The sequence below is a fragment of the Molothrus ater genome, chromosome 1, assembly GCF_012460135.2.
Source record: "Molothrus ater isolate BHLD 08-10-18 breed brown headed cowbird chromosome 1, BPBGC_Mater_1.1, whole genome shotgun sequence".
In the NCBI taxonomy this organism is placed as follows: domain Eukaryota; kingdom Metazoa; phylum Chordata; class Aves; order Passeriformes; family Icteridae; genus Molothrus; species Molothrus ater.
Genome location: NC_050478.2, coordinates 78,520,691 through 78,544,827, shown reverse-complemented (window position 1 = coordinate 78,544,827; position 24,137 = coordinate 78,520,691). Strand labels below are relative to the sequence as shown.

The 24,137-nt window shown below is 42.5% G+C and overlaps 1 protein-coding gene across 1 annotated transcript in view; it reads left to right on the top strand.

Moving 5' to 3' along the window:
* The window catches only part of FBXL7 (F-box and leucine rich repeat protein 7), a 172,481-nt gene extending 158,425 nt beyond the window's left edge, over positions 1-14,056 (top strand). The window contains exons 3-4 of the mRNA XM_036379168.2: positions 5,240-5,851; positions 11,017-14,056. Of these exons, the coding sequence (XP_036235061.1) occupies positions 5,240-5,851; positions 11,017-11,753 (1,349 nt within the window). The 3' untranslated portion in view covers positions 11,754-14,056. The remainder of the gene's footprint in view (positions 1-5,239; positions 5,852-11,016) is intronic.
* The last annotated feature ends 10,081 nt before the right edge of the window (positions 14,057-24,137 follow it).

The window sequence follows — 24,137 nt, the reverse complement described above, 5'->3', positions numbered from 1 at the left end:
CTCATCCAACTTATTCTGCATGTTCTTCATTGTAAAAGGCTGCAAAATCATGTGGCTATCTCCACGGGGCAACCCTTTCCTTCTGGCACCCTTGACCGCTGCAGCCCCACACAAGTTTGTATGTGAGTTTTGTTCCAGCTGCCTCTTTGCTATCTCAGAGTCTCCAGTTCCTCCCAGCCTCCTGGGATTGGGAGGAACCGAGGTCAGTAGGGTAACTTATCCTGAGAAATAATGCCTGAGGATGTTTGCAATGTGGAAGACGCTCTTTATTTTTTGTAGGTAGCACTTTTTCTGGAACTTTGTCCATACCCAGGGCTTTGGAAAGAAAATGGCTGGGTTGTAGCCTGCTGTGCTAGCTAACTCCTTTCCTACTCTAATCCAAGGGCACACAGCCATATTTGAAATCTGTCTGTCAAATTTGCAAGTCTCTTCTTGAATCAGCCCACATTGTATCCCCTGTAGAAGCCTCTGTTCCCATTTGCACCACTGATCGTAGCTGCTACAGCCATTAATTTCCCATTTTCCTCAGTCTCTGTAAAAGGAGTACTTACTTGGCATGCCTGAGGTTGATGGTATTGTGGTAAAAATGTGAAGTCTATACCCACATTGCACTTAATAAACTATGTAATATCTACACAACACTTATTGAAGAGATGCTAAGTCAGTGAGGTTTTGGCATGCTGTGTAAATGCTTCTTGTGCACATTACTCTGCAGCTAATGTTTACAAAAATGACAATTGCTTTTTATTCTTCTCAGCTATGTTGACTTTTTCAGAGCTTGAACAGTTTTGTTTATTTCTTGCCATAGTTTTGCTAAAAACATCAGTGGTGACAGGAGATCAACACAGAGGACCTTTTTCAGTTGTCAGATAAGAATCTCAAGTTTGATTAATATTTACAAAATTTTCATTTTAATTTTGTTAGCTTGAAGAACTCAGTATAGTATTCATTTCAAAAAAGACTCATTCACCATACCATAGTGGAAGGTGAGAATGAATGGAGTCATGCCTTGTCACGCCTAAGTTGGAAAATGGTTCAATCTTAAAATGTCCATGCTGGGATCTGGACATCAAGAGTGTGTGTTGCTGGAGTAATGGAAATACAACGCTGTTTTCTCTCTCTGGTTCTGAAATCAGACTGCATATTATTGTCAATGCCAGAAAGAATGGAGGTTAGATCTTGGCTTAATTCTTATATATTTAAAGGGTTTTTTGTTCCCATATGCATCTATTAAGGGAAACAAACTGGGGAGAAAAAATCCTTTGAAATAAACCAGATTCCTAGTGGAATAAGAAAACTCCCTCTAGTGCATTTTCTCCCTCTGTGTAAGCTTTTATGGTTCTGTTTCTGGAATAAATCTTTTGAGATTTCTTTAAAGATTGTTGAGAAATTTTGTCTTACATCAACAAACAACTATCAGAGCTTGATCAAAGCTTTAATAAAAGGTATCTTGCACAGAAGATAGAAGGCAAAGGGGCAAAAGAAGTTGTAGGGAGGGAAATGCAAGGCTGCTTTCTAATTTGCTTTTACTTTCTAAGATCACCAAAATGAAAGTCGTATTTCAGGCTTGTAAACAATTGAGTTTACAAGAGAAATGCTTGTATAGGGCATGTGTGTGTATAAAGATGTGTATTGAGAACTGTAATCAGCAGCTTCATTTGTACTTGCAGGGTTGTGTTTATTAATGTTACACAGTCGTTAATTTGCTCTTTCTCAGACTGCCCCGGCCTGTTGGCTAGCACTCAGTAAATGGTGAAGAACAAAATTCTAAGGAAACTCCTAGAGGTTGAGATAGTGCTACAGGAAGCCCCTCCCAACAACATGAGAAAAGTCTGGAAAATGTACAGTAGACCAAGTGTTTTGCTGAAGTTTTAAATGCTAGCAAAAAGCTTTCCAAGCTTTTCCTGGCAGTAAGGCTCCTGGACTCACCTGCTATTTTTTTTTATTTTTTGTTTCCCCTTAGGGGTGTACAGCGAACAGTAAGCAGGAATACCTCTGTGTGGAGCTCAGCTGAGCTACCAGCAAAATTCCTGTCTGAGAGCATACTGCATTATGGGCTCAGCCGAGCAGTAATGTGCTCACAACTCCCTTTTTTAAACACGTTGACAGCACTACAGTCTTTTTCCACAATGCTTTGTGTTGGGGAGACAGGGTGCATGTGTATGTGTCTGTCTGTTTGTCCCTCTGTGCCCCAAGGATGGAGAGAGCAAGTTTTACATGATGCACCTTCAGGTCTGAAGGGAAAGGAAATACAGGATGCACATCTGGAACTGCTATACTAATGAGAGAATTAAGAGAGCACAAAGCACGGAGCATACACATAAAACAGAAGGTCAGGCCTTTTTTAGCTCAAAGTCTAAGTTAAAAACCACATATTAGTAATTCTTTACACACCCAGAATGTCTAAGGTATTGATTATTCACAGTGCCCAGGAGTGATGAAGGAATGCCACTTCTGATCCAAAAGCAGTGGAGATTAGCCGTATTAGCTTGGAGCATTGCTCACCAGGGGAAGGGGGGAGAATCATGGACTATGAAAAGCTTTTATATGCTTAAGTAGGAATGGAAACTAATGAAGACTGCAGAACTAATGAAGACCCTACAGAAATTTTAAGGTGTTTTTAGTGATAACTGACTAGAAATGTACGTTTTCAAAATATGCCATGTCTTACAGAAGGCACTCATTCCCAGAGGACTAAAAATTGTTTAAAGCAGATGTAAATAATTTGAACTTTTTGCTTTTGATTTCAGTTCTGTTTTGTGGAATAGAAACAAGTGTTTCTTGTGTGGTTTTTTATTTATATAATTTTGTTTTCCTTTTCATTCTGGTCTGTGTAAAACAAGCAACTGACAGTCAACCAAGGAAAAGGCCCAAAGCAAATGAAAAAGTAAAATGAGAGGAATTGACAATATCAAATACATGTAATAGTAGAAGATACATCCAGCACTTGGAAAAAATTGTATATTCTTTTATATTAGAAACATTCTTGTATTAAAATCTCAAAAAAGGAGCAAAAAGTAAAGGATTTGCCACATATTCTGCACATGTTTAGCTTCAGGCACTGTCACTGGTTTTGGTGATAATGTGAGGGAGGTCAAACATCTGGTAAGTCCTTGCAAAAATTAATCTCAGGGACTGTTGCCTAAGAGGCCTGTGGAGTCAGTGCTTGTCTGCAGGAGCCTGGCTGCTGCTAGTTGGATTTTTCTCTCCAGCTGTAAATCTCATTTTTAAAATACCAGCATATACCAGATGCTTACCAAATAACACTCTTCGGTGCAATTATTTGCAAAAGCTGCCAGGGGGTATTAGGAGGTCTCAAAGGGAGCAGGGTGTCTGCAAAACCCACTCAGCATGAAGATACTGTTCTTGCTCATAAATACACAAATCCCTATGTTAGGACCACATAGCCATAGCACGGACTCAGAAGCCTTGGGGAAAATGTTCTTTCCTTTCATTTGCTGAAACAGTGAATTTCTAAGTAAAACAAGATGCTTAAGAGGAAGCAGGAAGGAGCTGGGTAGTATAGATTTTGCCTCCATCATGTGAAAAGATGATTTTGATCTCTCTGCAACTCAATTAGGTGATCTTGAGCAAGCCATTGGACTTTGTGTCTTGGATTCCTCAGCTAAATAGTTGTGCCTCTTTCCCTTGCGGACTCACTGTGGAAATACAGGCCTATGGTTGCTGCTGTTGTAGGTAGTGAGATCAGAGCAGGCCTGTGCTGGGCTGAGTAAAAGCTTCATGGGGAAGTTTATGTGTAATGATCAAATTCACCAAAAATCTACTTCATTTAAAAACCCTGCCCAAATCCAGGTGTGGAAGTGTTTGTTGAATGCATTTCTGGCTGCATCTTGCTTAGCTCTTATCTGTGCTGTCACAGTCACACAGCTGCAGAGTCAGTGTTACTTAAGGGGCTGCCTTTGTACACTCCCCGAAAGGCCTGACCATTGATGTGACTGCAGGAGATGTGATGTGGAGAAAAGCTTGGTCCTCTAAAAACATTGTCTGTCTGTGAAAATTGTGATTTTGCTGGTCAATAAATTGTGGTTACTGTATTCATTTCTGGGTGGTGCTTTCCTTTATAAAGAATTTCTGTTGAGATCAGTACTGAGGTGGAGGGAGTGTGCTCAGAAGCAGCATGCATCTCTCGTACACTGTTTGTATCTTGTGTAGCATACTGCTAAAATATCCTCAAAGTCTCTAAATGTATTGCCCATGTCATTTGCTTGACTATCAAAGTTATATCTTAGTTGTCTTCCAGTCTTTTACTTGGTTTACATGGAGAAACTTGGACCAGGAGTGGAAATTACTTGTAGGCAATGTCAACACACAGGAAAAGCAGTTGAAATAACCTTACAGCAAAGCTAACCTTTCTTAGTAGCAAAAAATCTCAATTTTTGTTTCTAATTTGGCAACTAAAATGAACTAAAGAAGGTAAAGAAGTAGCAAATTGTTTTGGGGAGTTGAGTTGAGTGCTTCCAATGTGACAAATAGCCCTAGCAATAAGTGTGTAAATATTGTATAACAATTCTCCAACAAGTTTCCAGGCATGCTATTTCTTCATCAATTACTTTTCTGGGCTTTTTTTTTCTCCCAACTGAAGTTTGCTTTAGTCCATTGGAAAGGAGTGTTTTCTGCGTGCACATGAAGAACTATGCGCTGGGTTCTTGGATGAACTTCTGAGTTTCAGTTTGTACAACTGAATTAGAGAAATTAACTTTTCTGATGACGCATTGAAAATAAGTGTATGGAGTTGAGCTTTTCCCATTTGCCCAGATCTGGTGAAGGAAGCAGTATTTGCCTTGTGAGCTCTTTTTTGGCCTCCTGCTGAATAGCTGAAGGAGCTGAGAGATGAAGGACCACAGCATTCTCTGCCCCTAAGAGCTCACAGCTGTGTCAAGGGTTATGGACAGTTACTTTCTGCCAAAAAAAAAGCCTGTGACTCAAACATAATAATTCAATTCAGCGTTTAATTAAGAGTATAAAGAATAAAAATCCTTAGATTTTAAAAAATCCTTCCACTGCTGTCTCCTCTTCAGGACTCAGAACTGCATCATCTCCTTTGCTCACATGGCTTTTGAAATACGTTTTCTCACTCTGACTGGTAGAAGTGACTGCTTAACCCCCAACAAACCCCAAAGTCCATTGTACTCCATTAGCAACTGGGCTAGCATGGTGCTGTGCTGTGCAGAGAGCTCTTTGTCCAGTGCTCATTAAAATTGCGTGTTCTATCTTCCAGATTCCGACCTGAGCATGCGAACGCTCAGCACACCCAGTCCAGCATTAATATTTCCACCGAATTCCCCTGGGTTCCAAAATGGCAGAGGTTCGTCGACGTCCTCGTCCTCGGTCACTGGGGAAACTGTTGCCATGGTTCACTCGCCACCTCCCACCCGTCTCACCCATCCTCTCATCCGGCTGGCATCCAAGCACCAGAAGGAGCAGGCCAACATAGACCGGCTGCCCGACCAGGCCATGATCCAGATCTTCTCCTTCCTGCCCACCAACCAGCTGTGCCGTTGCGCCCGCGTGTGCCGCCGCTGGTACAACCTGGCCTGGGACCCGCGGCTCTGGAGGACAATTCGCCTCACCGGCGAGACAATCAACGTGGACAGGGCTCTCAAAGTGCTGACCCGGAGGCTTTGTCAGGATACTCCCAACGTCTGTCTCATGTTGGAGACGGTAATTGTTAGTGGCTGCAGGCGGCTCACAGACAGAGGACTCTACACCATTGCCCAGTGCTGCCCTGAACTGCGGAGGCTGGAGGTGTCTGGCTGCTACAACATCTCCAATGAGGCAGTCTTTGATGTCGTGTCACTGTGCCCAAACCTGGAACACCTGGATGTGTCAGGTAACAGGGAATGTTCCAATGCATTCGATGTTTGTCAAATTCCATAACTGCACACTTATCCTTTCTGTGTTGCCTTTCAAAGTAGGAATGCCTGTCTCCTAAAAGAGCACCTGTGAGACAGGCACCACTAAAATCTCAATGCCCCTAATGCCAGCAACACCTCTGGAGTGGCCAGGCCTCTTCCAAAGGAAGTGAGCTAGCAGAGATGGCCTATTCAAATAGCACAAGGAGTTATTACAGATTTTTGCACAGAGCACCCATAGAAGGGCCCACACTGCAGTCAGTGCTACGTCATGTGGTGAAGCCTAGGCACTTCAGCAGAATTTGTTTTATCTTTTTCACACGCATGTATATCTTTAATAAAGAATACATCTTTAATCTGGTAAGTGACTTGAGGAGGAGCTCAGAATAAGTGCTAAGCTTTTTTTCTGGGTATTAATATCTGTTGTCACCCCCAGCTAAACCTCAAGGTCCCCTTGTTTCCATTGCTATTTTAACAAGACTTAGCCCGCTTGAATTTTTTTTCTCTTTTCTTACTTTTTTTTTTTTTTTTAAGCTGCCATTGTAGCTGTTTAGATCAGCAGAAATGTTTTAGACAATTTTCTTCAAGCCTGCTCTGGGGAAACAAGACTTTTTTTCCAAGGTCAGCTGCACAGAATTTCCTCTCTGCAAATAGGTTGGCACTTAATGGAAAGGATGCAGCCAAGCAGAGCACTGAAGTAAATTTGCTGCTCAACATTTACGTTTTGATCTCATCTGTTATCAGTCTAATGCCATCATAAATCAACCGAACCAGGTTTGCCATTGCAGAGGTACCAGTGGCAACAAGAAAGATGAAGACAGGATTGAACAACAGGGGATAGAAAGTGATACTATTGAGTCATTGGTACCAGATGCTTTTTCCAAGGCTGCCTATCTGGTGTACGCTGATTTGCATTCTTTTCTATTAAATATTAGACCCCAAATGCTTCGGGGTGTGTCCTGCCTGGCTTCGTCTGGCCTCGCTGCTGGACCAAAGGCTGCAGCTGTGGCGTTTTTCACCCCAGAGATGCCTTTGGCTGGCTGGGTGCTGCGGCTGGGTGCTCAGAACAAGTCCAGGCAAAATAGGAACTCAGTTTACCTTTGGTAGAAAAGGTTCAGACGACAGTGAAGAGAAAAGGAGCGTGTTTTGCCGTGGAGCTTAGATCCAGAGTTTATTGTAGCATGGTAGACATCTGAATGTGGTAACAGCTCTCAGACAGACAGACACCCAGCCTGCATGGTCTCGTGTCCTTTTAAGCCCCGGGGACAGGGGGAGGGGAGGGACAGATGAGGGCCAACCAGGTGTGAGGAGGGGAGGGGGCAAGGGATGTGGATGCTAGGACAAACCAATGAGCCCAGGCCTGGGGGGCATCTGCCAATCACATGACGCCTTACTGGAAGGTTTAAGATTGATGGGCAGCTCCCAGGCAGGAGGGCAAAGGGGGAGGGGGAAAGGTTGGCATACCTGAGGGGGATGGGATAGGTGAGACAGGAAACCACACTGCAACACTTTTCTCTGCCTTTTGTTTTAAGCTGATTTACCCAACTCTCTCACCCCATTCCTAGGATGGCAGAATGTCATGGAAGGCATCAAAACAAATATCAATAAATCAAAATTATGCCCTTTTTGTGATTGCTTTCTGAAACCACAAGGCAATAAGGAATCTATGGAACTACACAGGAGTCTCTTCACAGTGACCTTGTATATGACTTGTTGTTGGTACACACTGACTTTAGTTCTGAATTGCTAATCACACACCCACATCCTGATGCCAGGAAAAAATGTATGTACCCGTGTGATTTAGACCTAGAGCTTTGGAGCTCACAGCCTGAGTGTACCTGGAGGCTTGTAGGTGGTTGAAAATGCTTTGGTCCACAGCTCTTATTTATAGATGTGAGGTAGAAGATAGGTGACTTTTTCAAAGGCAGGGAAAAGGAAAAGATAATACTAGGCCTTGAAATAGGTCCTTTTGGGGTCTGTCTTCATTTGTGGTTTTCCCAACCATCTTACTCTCAGACCCAGAAGGTAGAGTCTGTCCCTAAGAGCTCATAAGTTTAGTATAAAGTATGCAGGGGTTCCTGTCTTCCTTCAATTTTGTCTCATCAATGAGATAGGAAAGTAATTTTAATTTCTTTTTCTCCTAAGTTGTTCTTTCCATTTGGAGCATGTGAGTGAGAAATCCTACTTTTGAACATGCTCAGAAGTCAGGATGTTGGGGTTTGGATATAGCTGTTGCTGCGTGTACCATATGAATTAAGGATAACCAGTCTCCAAGCTCTTGTTTTGAGTCCACTTTTTTCATTCTGATGTGAGTAATTTTGGAGAATGTTTGGGAAAGAGGATTCCATTTTCCTGTTTTTCTCTCTGTAGTTACTAGGACAAGGCTTGCACCTACATGCTCAAGGAATTCTCAGGACTGAAGTGTTTCACTGGTTTGGCTCCATACTGAGCAAGAAGATGTGGGGGTGTGGTTGGGGGGTGATGCTAGCTGCTAGTTAATTAAATCCCAGTTCACAGTTGTACATCTAGTTGAATCCTTTTCCCCTTTGGATGGCTACTTGGCAGCAAAAACTTACCCAAATCTTTAATGTCAAAACCAGATGTTTGTATTAACTTTAGGAGCTTTCCACAATGTAAGTTCTGTCACTGTCAGCATCCGCTTTGTGGGCACGTCTGAGATATTGCTAGAAGTTGGTTGAGCTTGACTGAAAGTTATTATCTAACACTCTAGCCAATATGTTTTTCCTGTCTGTTTGGACGTTTCTCCTCCCTTTTAGAAATCAGTTATATTTTATGGAAAATCCTCTCAGAAGAGCTTTATTTTTACACTTTGTCTTATTTAGGACAGAAAAATTGTTGCAGACCCAGGAACCTGTCATTTTGCCTAAAAATCAGTCAGTTCTGTATCAGCATGGACTCATTTCTCTGGTGAAACCATTTTGAATATCCTTCCGATGACATGTTTTACAGTGTAGCCAAAGTAACTAGACATGGCAGTGTTGAGCTTGACAAAACCGTGATGGCACAACTGATGTATGCAATTCCAGCCCTGCTGAGAGACTTCTGACCCGTTCACTTTCTAATTATGGTCATTAAACCTTCTTGGACTCTCAGCAGACAGATGTTCTCCTTGGCCTCATGGATGCATCATTTTCATTAAGCTGGATTTAAATTTGAATTCTGGTCAGAACATAAAATATCCAGACTGACTTCTTAATCCAGCAACCTCCTTAGCCAAATGCAACAGCAGCAGCTACATCAGGTGCACCAGAGCTCTGCCTAGGTGCCAACTTCCTCTGTGGAACTCCTTTCATGCATTTTGTGTCACCTACTTCAAAGAATATACTAGAGGTGAATTTTTTACACCATTAGTATTGTTCTGCTTCCCTTTAAAAAAAATCCTTTGTGTTACTGAGTGTGTATATAGTACTTACCTGAAGGCAAAAGTATTTCCAGAGATTGCTCCAGAGCATAGACGGATCTGAAACAGTCTGAAGAGAAAATAGCATTCAGTTTTAAGATGTTTGTTGAACAGAGTGTTTTACTTCAAGGTCTTTCTTCTGCATGATCTGTGGGCAATTTGCCCGTTTAATTGTGTGAGGCCTAAGGTAAACTTTGCATCTCTTCAAGTAAATTTGAAATCCAAATTAAAGATCCAGCATAAATTTAAATGGTGAATGTAGAAATCTAATTGCAGGTGGCAAAGTGCTTCAAGTCCATATCCCACCCTTCTTACAGCATTTGTGTGAGTCCACACAGCTATCTCAAGTGATATTTTTCCTTTTTGCTTTTAAGAACTGAAGCATACTCGTACCTTCCACTAAACCTCTGAATTACAACCCCTAATAGCAAGTGGTATAGCTTTGGGTCATTTAAGTTTTTGAGGCAGTCTCCAGACAACTCAAGCTCTTTAATTCCACACTACAGTATTTTGCAGAGTTTCTGGTACATGGACCTCTAAGGTCATCGCTTTTTATGAGTCACTTCATACAGCTTGGCCAGTGTTCCAGCAATACAGAAAAGGTCTTTTTATTTCTACCTGGGGGCACCTCTTTGAGCATAACCTGCAGAAATTCTCTGAGTAGCCATTTATGGCTAAAAGTGTTGTGCCTTAATCACTAATGGGTAGACTCTCATTTCTTGCAGCTGTTTCTAGCTATGCTAATGCAAAGTGCCCAGCTGAACTTGGCACATTTTAAAAATTTCCCCAAGAAGCCTAAGACTGCCAGTTTGCAGTGCAGCAGAAACCACACTTTCCAAAAAAAGCTTTCACTCTTCACTATGCAATGAGTTGAGGTTAAAAAGGGGGAAGGTCTGTGTGTATTTTTCCCTTTAATCTAGTTCTTTGTCTTTTCTTGCAAGGTCTGGTGTTTCTCCTCCAGTTTAGTTACCTCCATTCATGGCCAGACTTTCTCATTGGACACAATCCTTTTCTTTGTCTGCCTGTGTCCTCGCATGCCCTTATTAGTCTGTTGGCTCCTACCAGCTCTCTCCATTCTCCTTAGGTTATCCAAATCTCCACCCTTCTGCAAGCACACAGTTGGGCCATAGTTTTGCATCCTTCCCGCATTGCAGGCTTGGGGCTGGATTCACATCTGTTCTCCAAATGCTTGGGGCAGGGGAGGAGGGGAAAGAGAGCGGGATTGTGTTTTCTATAATGAGTTTGGATGGTGAAAGAGCCTCTGATGTTGGTTTGCAAATTCAGCCAGTCAGCAATGAGACTGATCAAAAAACTGCATTGGTTGTCACGTAGTATCCTTTTCTATAGCTGTCACTGGGTTCATATGGCAGTAAGAGATCATAGGCTGTCCCCAGATAGACCCAGGAGCACCATTTCACATGTGGAATATGGACAAAATCAGTCTGTTGCTTTCCAGGGCTCACAGTCTCAAAGTAACCTCACTGTCTCCAGTGGAATTTATTGTCCCCTCTGGTGTGGGGACTCAGTGGAATCACCCTGATTGACTGCTCTGATATGCTGGATCAGCCCAGCAAATTAGAGCAGTCAATCAGGGTGATTCCACTCTCGCAATGTGAGGATACCTTCATCGTGTCCAGCACACCACTCCACACCCGCCTTTCTGGTCCTGCTGTGCGCTTTGTTTTTACAGCTTTCCTAAACTCGCTGTGTTTTTCCACCTAGGCTGCTCCAAAGTAACATGCATCAGTCTGACCCGCGAGGCCTCCATCAAGCTGTCTCCCTTGCACGGGAAGCAAATCTCCATCCGCTACTTGGACATGACAGACTGCTTCGTCCTGGAGGACGAAGGACTGCACACCATTGCCGCTCACTGCACTCAGCTGACCCACCTGTACCTGCGCCGCTGCGTGCGCATCACCGACGAGGGCCTGCGCTACCTGATGATTTACTGCACATCCATCAAGGAACTGAGCGTGAGCGACTGCCGCTTCGTCAGCGACTTTGGCATGCGCGAGATCGCCAAGCTGGAGTCGCGCCTCCGCTACCTGAGCATCGCTCACTGCGGCCGCATCACGGACGTGGGCATCCGATACATCGCCAAGTACTGCAGCAAGCTGCGCTACCTCAACGCGCGGGGCTGCGAGGGCATCACGGACCACGGCGTGGAGTACCTCGCCAAAAATTGCACAAAACTCAAATCGCTAGACATCGGCAAGTGCCCTCTGGTCTCAGACACCGGCCTGGAGTTTCTAGCCCTCAACTGCTTCAACCTAAAGCGCCTGAGCCTGAAATCCTGTGAGAGCATCACCGGGCAGGGCCTCCAGATTGTAGCTGCCAACTGTTTTGACCTGCAGATGTTGAACGTGCAGGACTGCGAAGTCTCTGTGGATGCTCTGCGATTCGTTAAACGACATTGCAAGCGCTGTATTATAGAGCACACCAACCCTGCTTTCTTCTGAAGGGACACCCCACACCTGTCATTGCAATGCAGTATTAAAAACACTGATGTATAAACACACGCTGCCATATTCAGTAATGCTGTCTTTTCTGTCGCTCACGGGAGTCAGTTTTTCTTCTACCTTATGGGTGAGGGGTTTTATAGAAGACTATTTTGTTTGCTTTTTGTATGATCACTTTTTAAGGTGCCGTGGGTCTCTGTGGAGAGGCTGCCTTAATGCAAAAGCAATGAGTGCTCAGCGTCCCTGGTGCGGTGTCATTTCCATAAGAGCCATGATCTTGTCCCAGGCTACAGTAGCTGCCTCTGAAGGAAATAGCACATAATCCCTCCTTTGGAAATGCTACTAAGCTGTGTCAAATACATCTGAAGTCTAGCTGTGCTCATGAAGCTGACTATGCAATATTGTGTCTGTGTTCCCCAACTTTTTCCAATATGGCTGATAGTCATCCATTGTAATCCCTCAGGAAATACTGGGTAGTGTTCTTAAACATATTCATTTGAAGCAGAATAAGACCTGCTGGCCATTGCTGAGCACTTCTGCAGAGTGAATCTGGAGATTGTGCCCATGCAGGGTTCCCTTGGGAAGCCCACCTCCAGGTCACTCGTGCATCATTGCTACTTGCCTTCGTTGCTAAATTTGTCCTCTCCAGCATGTGTAGTACCATCCTCTGGTGGTAGATAAGGACTTCTGGCTCTGATAAGCAGTGATGTAATCACGTGAGTGTAGGAGAACAAATGAGGTATGGGTGGCCTGGCAAAAGGAAAAGCCAGCAAACCAGCCTGAGAAGCTGCTGTAATTCTGCAACAAGCTGAGATAGCATTGTAGGACAGCAGAGAGGCTCTGAGGTATTGTGGAGCAGCTTGCATGGGCCAGTCCCAATTGCTGTGCTGCATGGCTGTCACCAGGAAGTCTGGCTTTGTCCCTTTGCTGTACTTCTTCAGCAGCTGTGGCACCACTGCAGTGGGTGTTCCCTGAGCAAACCAGGGACTTGCGTTTAGGTCAAATTAGTATGTGCCTTAATACACTTGGAAACCTGACCCTTTTCTGTGGCCGTCTAGTTCAAAGGATAGATGGCTGATCTCAAGACTTCAAAGACATTAGCCTGATGTTAGATAACACCCCTGGGGACAGAGGGGCTTGAAGCGTTATTTACATTAGATTTAGGTTCTTTGAGACTTTGGCTCTGTGTGTTCCCTTAGGCTGGAGAAACAGCTGCATTCATCAAAGAATTAAACAGCAGAGTTGCCCTGTGACACTGGGAGCTCCTGGTACTCTCATGGTCACTCTTGCTCTTGCATGAGCAGGAGTGTTTTGGAAGTCCCCCATCTCATTGGCTCCTTCCCCAGAGTGGGTGGTTGATTCATGGTTACTTTCTTCACAATTTTCTGGCAGCTGTTCCTCTGCATTTTCACATGTAATGCTCGGATCTGAAAGCCAGACACATGAAGGGTGATGATATTTTCAGGCAGGCCCCCTGTGCCTGACTGACAGGTGAATTCATATGTTCAGCTCAAACACTGTAAGTGTCTCATAAGAAGGGAAGTGCTGTGTCTGGTTTTCATAAGCAGTAGTTCCATCATCTTCAGACAACAGTAATAAAATCAGTGCTATGAAGTGAAAATCAATATGCCCAAGAAAAACACATAACTGCTGAGGAAATAATTATAACAATGCTCTCTCAAATTAAAAAAAAAAAAAGGCAATGGTTTGGACATGTCCCTGGAGAGGGAACTTGTCCTACTGCTGCAAAAAATTCTGTAACTTATGTATGTTCCTCCAATTTTGGATTTTTTAATATACAGGATGGCATCAGCTCTGAATTAAAAATTAAGTTATACTAAGGCAAAGAGGGCCATGGAAAATGAATTTGTCATTGCTACTGTTACTGGTCAGTGACTAATATGAAGTGATCCCATCCCTTGGACAGTTAATTTCATTTTGGTTTTTCTTTCCATATTTCTAAAATAAGAGATTCTTCTCCAGCAAGTAATACAGTATATTTTATCTGAGCCAGCTATACTCTCTGTTTATCCTTTATCTAAAAATGGCCTCAAGGAATTTAAATGTTGAGCCCTGAGGATGGTGGGATTTTGAGCCATTTGCACTCATGAAATATAAGGCCTCACTAGTAACATTTAATTGTTTATTAAAAAAAAAAAAAACTACTTTTCTGGCTATGTTGAATTGAGTGAATAGTGCTACATGGTTTTTAAAGTTTCTAATGTTTAAATTTGGCCTGTACTGTACAAATCTCACTATAAAGCCTTAATTTGCTACCAAGAAATAAAGCAATATATTGGTAACTGATGAGCATGCAGCGTCATTTGCACTAAGTGATTAACTGCTAGTGGAAAAGATTAAATACTTATAAAATTCAAAAAGTAGGTGAGTGATTGAGCATATCAATCCATCAGGTAGGTAAATGACTATTAAAAGAAGAAAAAAAATTATTATGGATTATGACCTCGCCTATCTCTTTCTTTAAAATTTGATTTTCCTCATGTGGTTCTTCTTGACCCTGAAACATAATCAGAAACTGGAAGTATAAGTAAAAGGAAAAAACAACAATATTAAAATTGTATAAAAATTTCAGAAGTGCCTCTGCATTGGTTTAAAGACATGTTAACACATTTGATGAGAAAAGTAAAATGGAATGACTGAAAGGGTAGAGCACTTACTGGAGCAGTGTTGCCTTTTGCATGCTGTAGAAACCCTTCTCTGGGGGGCACTGGTGGAAAGTTAATAAAGGTAATTTTTCTAAGCCAAATGTTTTTAATACATAGTCTTACATGATCTGAGTTGGTACTCTGAGACTGCTACTTATTTCAAGAAAATTTGAACTTAACTTCTTGATGCAGCTTGCCTGATTTGACTTTTAACCTTTTTCCTATGTCTGCTTCCAAAATGGCAGAACCAGAAAATACTGGAAAAAAACTGCACTGGAAAAAAACTGAAATAGTGGAGCTGAGTTTGCTGGAAAAGTTGCAATGTGTGTCTGATGTGTCTTCTAGTTTAGGGTTAGCAAAGACTATAAATTTCCTGAGTGAAAACATAGGTGATTCTTGAACCATAAAATTCAGGCTCAGGCACCAAGGCTTCTTCTGCTCTGCAACAGCATCTGGTGATCTCATCAAAGAAAGGCAGCAATGAATCACATCAGTCAGGCTGGCATGTTGTTTATGTCTTTGGAATCATTTGTGTCCTCTGGAGAGGGGTCTCTTAGAAAAGGCACATCCGAACTACCATGCACTGTGATTATAGCCAAAACTCTGTGTCTAGATATTCATCGTTCCCTTGGCTTTTGTAAAAAGTAGAACTGTATTTTTCATATAGCAGCTTGAAACTGATGGGAAGTGCAACACTTTTGCCTCTTTGAGCTGTGCTCATCTGGCTTCCTGCAGAATGCAAAACAGCTTCTGTTGGATGTCTTGAACTCAGAACCGTGGTCCAGACGGAAACCTTCAGTAGTGGTTTATGTGGTTTCTCAAAACTCCTGGACTTTGAACTGAAAAATTAAAAAGCTAGTAAAATATCTAATTTTAGCACCAGGCTTGAAGCAGGTCCAAACTCTTATTAAAAAGAAACACAGTGATTATTTGGACTGCAGGCTGGCTGCCCCTCAGCTGCCAGTGTTAGTTTAGAGGGGAAAAGTTCTCTGGCAGAGTTGGTGCATGGCTCCTCTTCCCCCAGGGTTCCCCAGGAAAGTAACCTACCCTCAGTTTTTTGTAATTTTGTCGGTTTAGCTATTCATGCTGAAACTTCCCATGCTGGGCTTTGAAAATGTTAGTTGAAATGGTTCATCTGGTTCTGTAAATAAAGCTGGAGGAAATGTCATTTTGCTCATGTTAAACTCCAGGTGACCTTTCCTTTGAAAATGGTCCATTGCTCTTCATCTCCTCCAAGGCCTTCAGAGTGAAAGTGTGAGGCTTGCCAGGAGTTCAGCTTTGGGAAAAGGATGTGTCTTCCTGATCTCCCAGTAAGTTTTACCTAAATTTAGCTGCATTACATGTCTTTGAACATCTCCTACTCTGTAACCAGGGAGAAAAGGGACATGCTCAGATCTTTTGGAGCTTGTAGTCTGGCAAGGCTGAGATTTGGCAAAGCTAAGAGGCGTTTATCACTCTGGCAGTGTGAAGGAGGAAATGACCTGAATTATATGGAAGCTGCCTGGAAAGTCAGGACAGGATTGAAAGATGGAGTTTTGAGAACTAGGACAAGAAGGATGGAGATTCCTGGGTAAGGAGGACTGGGACTGAGATGACAAGAAATGGAATGATTTTCAGCAAAGAATCTGGGGTTAAGAGAGGTGGGTTTGTATGACTGGTTGAGCAGGGAGGGTTGGGCCAGAGGAAGTAAATAGTGAAGAAAGAAGTTTGGGGTAGGAAGAGAAACATGAAGAAAATTAATTGAACTTCATTTAAATACAGTGCACTCCCTTGGCACAGGCTCTGAGAAATGCTTACAGACTGTTTCAGTGATGATTCCTCAAGTTTGAAACCAAAAATAAAGTAGTAATTTTGCATCTACTGCATCCAATATTAACCTTTATTTTATATATATATATATATATATATATATATATATATATATATATATATATATATATATATATATATATATATATATAGTGAGGCCAGAAAGTCTTTTTCCTGCCTTTACACCTTCGTGTGAATAGCCTGGTGAGAAGAACAAGGAAGGCAGGTTTGTAAGGTAAGGTCTGTTCTTCCTTGGAGCTGCATTTCAGCAGCACCAGCTGCTCAGCTTTGCAAAGGTGCAGCCACCAGTGTGGACCCAGACTCTTGCCATTTTTGCAGACTGTTAAAATGATGCCATTTTTGCAGACTGTTAAAGGGCATAATAATCATGGGTTCAAGTTACTGCCAGGCAGCAGACATCAGGATTCAAACTTAGCTTAACAAAAACACATTTGACTGAACAGCATTACTGCATGCTATTAAACAGATTAAATCAATTTTCTCCATGAAATAGCTGAGGGATGTTTATTTTCATGCACCCTGCTGCAGATTCAGAGCAGGTTTTTCTCCTCTTGTATTCTGTGAAAACTGGATAGAAACATCAGGTCATTATTCCTTTGTCCTCTGGATGATCACAGGAGCACAACTGAGATTTAAACTAGTCAATAGAAGTCTTTTCCAAGTAGGCTTTGCTAATGCAAATTTTAAAAATATTATGAGTGCAACAGTCCAGTTTGCCATAGATATGTCATAGTAAGCCAATATAATAGTTACTGAACAGGTATTGGAGGAAGAACCAGAGGAACCAGAAGGAGGGATCTTTTAAAACAAATAACCCCCCCAGGCTTTTCTAAATTACTCTGGTACTTTTAATGCAGAACAAAAAGCTTAGCCATTCCTTCTGGCACTAAAGCTACTGTGTTCTTTGGGTTAGAATAGATTAATTTTCCTTTGTTTTTTAAAGAAACATTGCATGCTGTACCCTCAACCTCACACAAATTGTAGAAATGGAAAAAGTCATCTTGTAAAGTGTAGAAAGAATGCTGAGAGGGATCTGTGCCAAAAAGAATGAATATTTTAACAGTTTCATGTTTCATTGTCTATCTTTGATGGCTCTTAAAATAGTTTTTTTTTTAAAACAAGTAAATGTCCATTATTTAGATGTTTTGTTACTTCTTCAATATACTCCATTCACACAGTTGCCTCAGCAGACAGACATCAGAGCTTTGGAAAAATTGAATTTCTAGCTATGAAAAGTAAGTGTAGTTACTGTATAATTTATAATTTAATTTAATTTAAGCCTTATCAAGTTTTTTCACATCTTAATCACTTGTCCTATAAAGGATATATCCTAAGCCTTTATCAGGACAACAGCAAAAATATTTCTAAATATTTAGAACTATTTCTATTTTTCTGATACCCCAATTTTGCCCTAGTTGTCTGTTCCTGGTTTGCTGTATGCTGTGAAAATACTTCAGAACAGGGATTTCTTCTGGACTTGAATTACATTCTATTTGATTGCTCTATGATCATGTATCTTCTGTCGTATCACAATTGTTGATGGGTGGCATGACTCTGCAGAGTGACAACCTGCATTTCAGCATGAAAATAGAATGGACTAATACATGGTGTGTGTGACACAGCAGTTGTCAGAGCCTGCATTTCCATGGGTGGTGGCTGCTGTGGGTCTCAAAATACCCACCCACAGCAGTGTTGGTACTTTTTTAGTGACTTATTCCTTGACTACAAGAAGCATCTTCTGTTTTATTTGGCACCAATGACAGGACCAAACTGGCACTACAACACCTGCTTTGGGCAAGGTAATAGAGTCAAGACCTTTCCCCCATGATGTCCTTTCCTTTTTTCTTCTGTCCTCATAGTGTTGCATAAGTTCCCATGACAATCTGATGTATTCCACCTCCACAGTCCTGGATAATTCAAATGATGGATGTCTCAGTATTAATAGGATGAGTAAGGCCATTTACTTGGCAGGAAATCCAGGTGATTAACTGAGAGGATTGACTACAAATTACTCAGTGGCCAAATCTTACTGATGTTTCTCAGTGGAGGTGGGAAGTCCAAATGTCAGTAAAGATGATGCTTTCTGATGCTTTTTCTTAAGGGAATATGTGGAACTACAAGGTGAATCATCTGGGGGAAAGTGGTCTGCATAATCAAGCCATTAAAATCCTCTTTGTTAAAGCAGTGTAGTAGAAAATCAGGTATACATCTACCATGATGTGTATGGTCAGGTCATACCTTGGTGACACTGCTGGGGCAGCACCATTGAGCTTTTATTTTCTCTGGCATTGTATTCCTGTATCTGAACAGCAGAGAAATTACCCAGACTTTCTGTTTCTCTGCCTCAAGTGATGTGAACTTTTGGTGTTTTGCTTTTTAATCTCCAACAACTTCCTGTCCTCCCTCTCTCTCTCAGCAGCTGGCTTGCTGGAGATCCATCCCAACAGCCACCTCTTTGTGGGAACTGGCCAAGAGCATCCTCTCTGGTGCTGCCACCTCCCCAGCTGGGCTGACAGCTTCTCTCAGTGCAGAAACCTGAATCCCTGCTGTTGTTCCCTCTGAAATGAGGTTGCTTCTCCCTTTTCCATTCCTTGAGATTTGCTCATCACAAATAGCTCTCCCTTCTCACGGGCAGGAGAGCAGTGGTGCCACCGTGGTGGGACCTGCTGCATTTTCCAGAGAACCAGAAGGAAAGGAAAGGTCAAGCAAGCAAGCAAGTGCCTGGAAATTGACAGTAATCACAGAGCCACACAGGGTCACTTGATCTCTCAGGATGGAGAAGAATTTCCCAGAAATATATCTGCTTGAAACAGCCTGACATGCAATGGAAAGCCTGGCAAAAGTTTTAGTACATTCTTGCTGCTGGGGCATTCACAGCACTTGCATGGTCGTGTGTGCAGGGGCCCTGCAGTCCTAAAGCAGCAACCCCACTGTCAACATCTCACATGTGGACAGGAAAAAGAAATGCCATCCTTCCCTGTGGATCCAGGCTGGAGAAGCAGGAAGCTCTGGCCAGTCGGGAGGGACTCTGGAGTGCCCTGGCGTGTGCCGGGCCTCATGTCAGAGGTTTGGCACATGGGTCACTCCAATACCATTCCTTAGATACTGGAGTTACAAGAGGAAAGTCTTCTTGGTGGAGTATCCATACTGCAGGGACTGCTGGAGCCCTGTCATAAACCCAGGACAGAAATGGGACAAATGTGCATTTTGCAGAAGGGGCTTTCCTGGCATCCAGTCCAGACAGATTTTTCTCCAAAGAGTTTACTCTGCTCTGTGGAGCAGCAAAGGGAACTGTGACAAGGCCAAGGTGACCATAAGCTAAGGGGAGGTTGTTGGAAATGCAACACAGAGACGTGTAAAGAGAGACTCCAGGCTTTTAAATTTATTTTTGTAAAATTAGAAGGGAAGGGTGTTTTTTTTGTTGGTTTGGGTTTTTTAAGTAGTGGCCTTTTAGAGTTGCTTGGTATTTACCCTTTGTAGGGGAACCTCATCCAAAAACACTTAGACTGGCTTATCTTCAGATCAGAGGGGTGTCTGATTTCTTAACATTGGTCAACTTTTTTTGTTAGGCAAATTGATGAAGACACAAGACGGCCTTGCAGTCTGAACTTTGGAGTTCATAAATCTGTGGCAGGTTAGATTTGAGAGCATGACAAAGCAGCCCCTTTCCCTGCCAAAAAAAGAAAAAAAAAGGAAAAATTGCATCAAAATCCCCAATAAAGAGAGCAAAGGAATTCAAGGCTGAAAGCTGAATTGCAAGTGGTAATGTATAATCTCTTGTTTATAAGGTATTTTCTCCTGTGGGAGTAAAATGTGGTCCTGTGAAGCTGAAGGGTTAATTGAAATTATCATAAAGATTGCATGAAGTGAGCACATGGATAAATGAGGCTGTAGGGAAGAACAAACACAGCTTTTCTACAAGAAATCCAAAGGGTTAATAAATACAGGGGGGATCTGTCAGGCTGTGGAGCTGGGGGTACCAAAAAAGTTTTGAGAATGGTTTCTGTGTCTGGCATCCCAGTGTGGGCTAGGGTGCTTTGTCTGGAGAAGAGTTAACTATGGCAAGATGAGACACGTGTGACAAAGGTCATGTAATCATGGATGGCTGAAAGGATGGACTGAATGTTCACCAAGAATAATAGTAGGGGGGAAAAAAGAAGTTTGAGGCATCAAGCGAAACCAGTAGGTAAGAGATCCATAGCAAATTAGAGTGGTTCTTTGTTTGCCATTTGTTAAAGCCTTAGACCCCTGCCATGGGGTGTTGTGGATGCTAAATGTTCAGATCATTTAAGAAGAGACTGGATGAGTTAGTGGAGGAAAAGTGTGTGTGCAGCCATTAAATACAGCAGACAACCTCTGGCTCAGGAAATGCCTGAGGCACCAAGTCTTGGAGCCTGGCAGGCTGTGCCGGGAAAATACGCTTGCTCTGTTCTTGTGCTTCTCTAGGCGTCGGGTTTTGGCTACAGTCAGTCAGACTGTTCAGCTACATGGACCTTTTTGTCAGCAGCTGTTTTCATCATTTGGTATCTGTCTCAGCAGATCCATGACACAGAACACATATTCATTTGTTGTTTGCAATGCCCTTATTCAGAGTTGCTCAAGGTTCTCTAAATCAAATATTTTCGTCACCCTCTTTTCTGAAATCCTTTTGCTTCAGACTGGAAAACCCAGTCCACTCAGGAGCTAAGATTCTCATCTATTGATTGTCATGGAAGTAGGCACTGATGAAATTTTGATGAGGGCTTGGTACTCTGCATATTTAAGCCCTTTAGCTGCAGGCTGCAGTGAGAGCATGTCTGTATTTTGAAGAGAGCAGGGGAAGGAGAGCATTTCATGCTCTTTCCACCTCCTGCAATTTGGGAAGCTGGTCACAGATACACTGATATTCCAGGTCTCTCTCACACCTCTCATCTACAGGGAGAATTCTGGAAATCAAGACACCTCTTGGTTTCTGTAAGACTGCATCTTTATAATCAAGACCAGAATTTGCCCAGAGCGTCTGCTCAGTCAAAGAAGTTTAAGCATCTCTGCTTCCCTTTATTAATTTTTAGCAAGGCCCGCCATGTGTCAGACACAAGCAGCTGTATCAGGGCAGTTGACCACTCAGTCAGGTCAAACTGGCTGTGATGTTTGGCATCAGAATTAAGTCTCCCTTAGAAGGCAGGACACAACACACTTGACAGAAACTGTACTGTCACCAAGTGACAGCTCGTATGTTTCCCAGACTCATCTGGAGGAGGCAGAAATTATCTCCAAATCAGCAACACAGAGTCCCTTCTCTGCTCCTTCAAACCCTTTGCCTACTTCTGGCCCTGGGCCCACACAAATACCCAAACACAGCGAGGAATATAAATTTGCAAGGGTCTCAGCTTTCATAATATGACTAAGTTGTTTTGATTTAAGTGTGCTCATCTTGCCAAGATTGGAAAAAATTAGTCTGTTCTCCTCATGGCTGAATGTCAAGGTACACTCAGGTTTTCAGACAAATGCCCCAAATGTGCCCATGTAAATGCACAACTGAACCAAGACCTGAGTGTTGGAGAACTTAACTCTTTCCTTAATAGGCTTTTTAGGGAAACGTGGAGAAAAATAGGAAACTATGGCAGTATGAGATATCAAGTCCTTGCTTTGAACAAGGATTGAAGTCACTCATGGTATACCAAGAAAATGAAAAAAGTGCATACAGAATTACTGTTGTGACTTTGGAGTACTGAGACACTATTTGAAACACTCCTGAGCTTCACTTAATTTTCTCCACAGAGTTTGCCTACAGGGTGGCAATATTTTATGTGTTTAAGAACTTTGCTCAATTTTCCCATTTAGTGCATGAAGAAAAGGTAGAAAAAATACCAGTAATATTTAGCAATATTCTGATTCTTCTCTAGGGTCACTGATAGTTACTTCTTGTTGTGTAATCTCAGCCTGCCTTTCTTTTTTTAATAAGGTGCTCTGCCAGTAATACCCTTAAGATTAATGTAAATGTAGACTCACTGGGGAAAATCATATCAGTGCAGAGCAGCTGTTTGCAGGGAGGCTTGTCGCTGTGAAGCAATCTACACATTTTTGGATCCGTGACACATTTGCAGGTTTACATTCATTCCTTATTTAGATTAATGAAGGCCAGAATTTTGGGATCAATGTTACACCAAAGGCTCAATTTAGTTGACAAAACAGAGATGCTGGATGCCATTAGAGATGCACAAGGGTATCTGAGACATCCATGGAAGGATAGTTAGGATGGCAGTCCCTGAGGAGGATTTGTCCCTGTTTGCACTGGCAGAGGGAGGCCAGGCAATGCCATCAGGCACCTCAAATGCCTTTAGTTGCCCTTGTTGGGCAAAGATGCTTCCAAAACTTATGAGGAAAATGTGGTTAAGGCCAGACAAGCTGGGCTACAAACACACAAAAAATGAACCACAAATGATTGACTATGCAGGCAAGCATAGAAATGACTGTCATGTGAGGATATGATCATTTTGTATTGCTGCCTGCCACAATTTTTGTGCAAATATTTGTTCTTGAAGAAAGGACAGTTTGGGCTTCCTTTTCAAAACCAAAATGTTTCTGATGTTTAAAAGAAAAAGAAAAAAAGAAAAAAATTGAGACATCTTAGCTCTTACTGCCTGGGCTTTGCTGAAGGTCTCTGGGATTTGAAAGGTGAAGTCATCTCAAGCTGTGGCACTGGTTTCATCCCCAGCTGAAGGAGCACAGATGTAGAGTCACAGTCTAGAAATCACTGAGAACATCCTAATACCTAAAACAGTTGTGAGGATATAACCCTGCACTTCTTTTGGTTCTGCCCTTTAGCTGCTGAAGAAGCAGCCCCTGATGTTGGGCCCGAGGGCTGCAGGAAGCAACAGGGAACCAGCCACACTTGGAGGTTACAGCCAGGCTCCCCCAGCCCCATGCAGGGGATGCTCTGCAGCCCAATGGGCCTTGCCATGGCTGCTGGGAGTGATGGGTGTCAGGGAACACCTGCAGGGCTTGTCCCAGAGCCTGCAGAGCCTGCTGTGGGACAGCCCAGCCTCATCCCATAGCTGGGGACATCCACACGGCAAACTGCGGCAGGTCTGTGTGTCCCCTCCTTCCTTTCTTTCCTCTTCTGCACACCCCAGGTGAGTGGCAGCCAGAGGGAGGGAGGGATGAAAACCTGAAGCCCAGCTGAGTTCTTGAAGTGGAGACTCCAGAGCAGGTTCCAGCAGCTGTATGACATCTGTTTGCAGCTCGCTCAGACATAAGCTAACCTTTAAGGGGTTGAAATTGTTATCCTGGATTTCTATTCCTGCATGATGTTTTACAAGGTAATGGCAATTTACACTGCTGCCTGTTTTTCAGTACTAAAGAATTTGCTATTAAATAGTTTCTTTGTTCTGTCTACTGTTGTTTCCCTAGATATTTTTGCTTTGTTGGTGTTTTTCCTACCTCATTTTCCCTTCTTCTCTGGTGGCTTTTACACCCTACCTGCTTCATTTTGATTTAAAATTTTCTCTCCACCTAGGAGATGCCCTGAAGATCTCTCAGATAACCCTCCTTTTTTCTTGTCTTTTTTTCTTTTTCTTTTCATTTTTTTAAATTTTTGACTGAAAAGGCCTAACTAGGAAGATTTTACTATAAAACATTGGTTGCATATGTAAAAGAGGAGCTTGCTTTCCGTGATTTCAGACTACTAAATGCTGAAAGCTATCCCCCAAATATTATCTCCCAAATTTTTTTTTTCTGGTAGCTAAAACAGTTGATAGATCCTTTGCAAGTAAAGACTGGTTTGTGTGGAGAAACATGGCAGCTGATGACAGCATAAACTTAATTAACTTTTGTGCATGAATGTTTTACTGCAGAAGAGTCATCCTGGATCATTACCCAAGTTGAACGATTCATGTGAAAATGATAA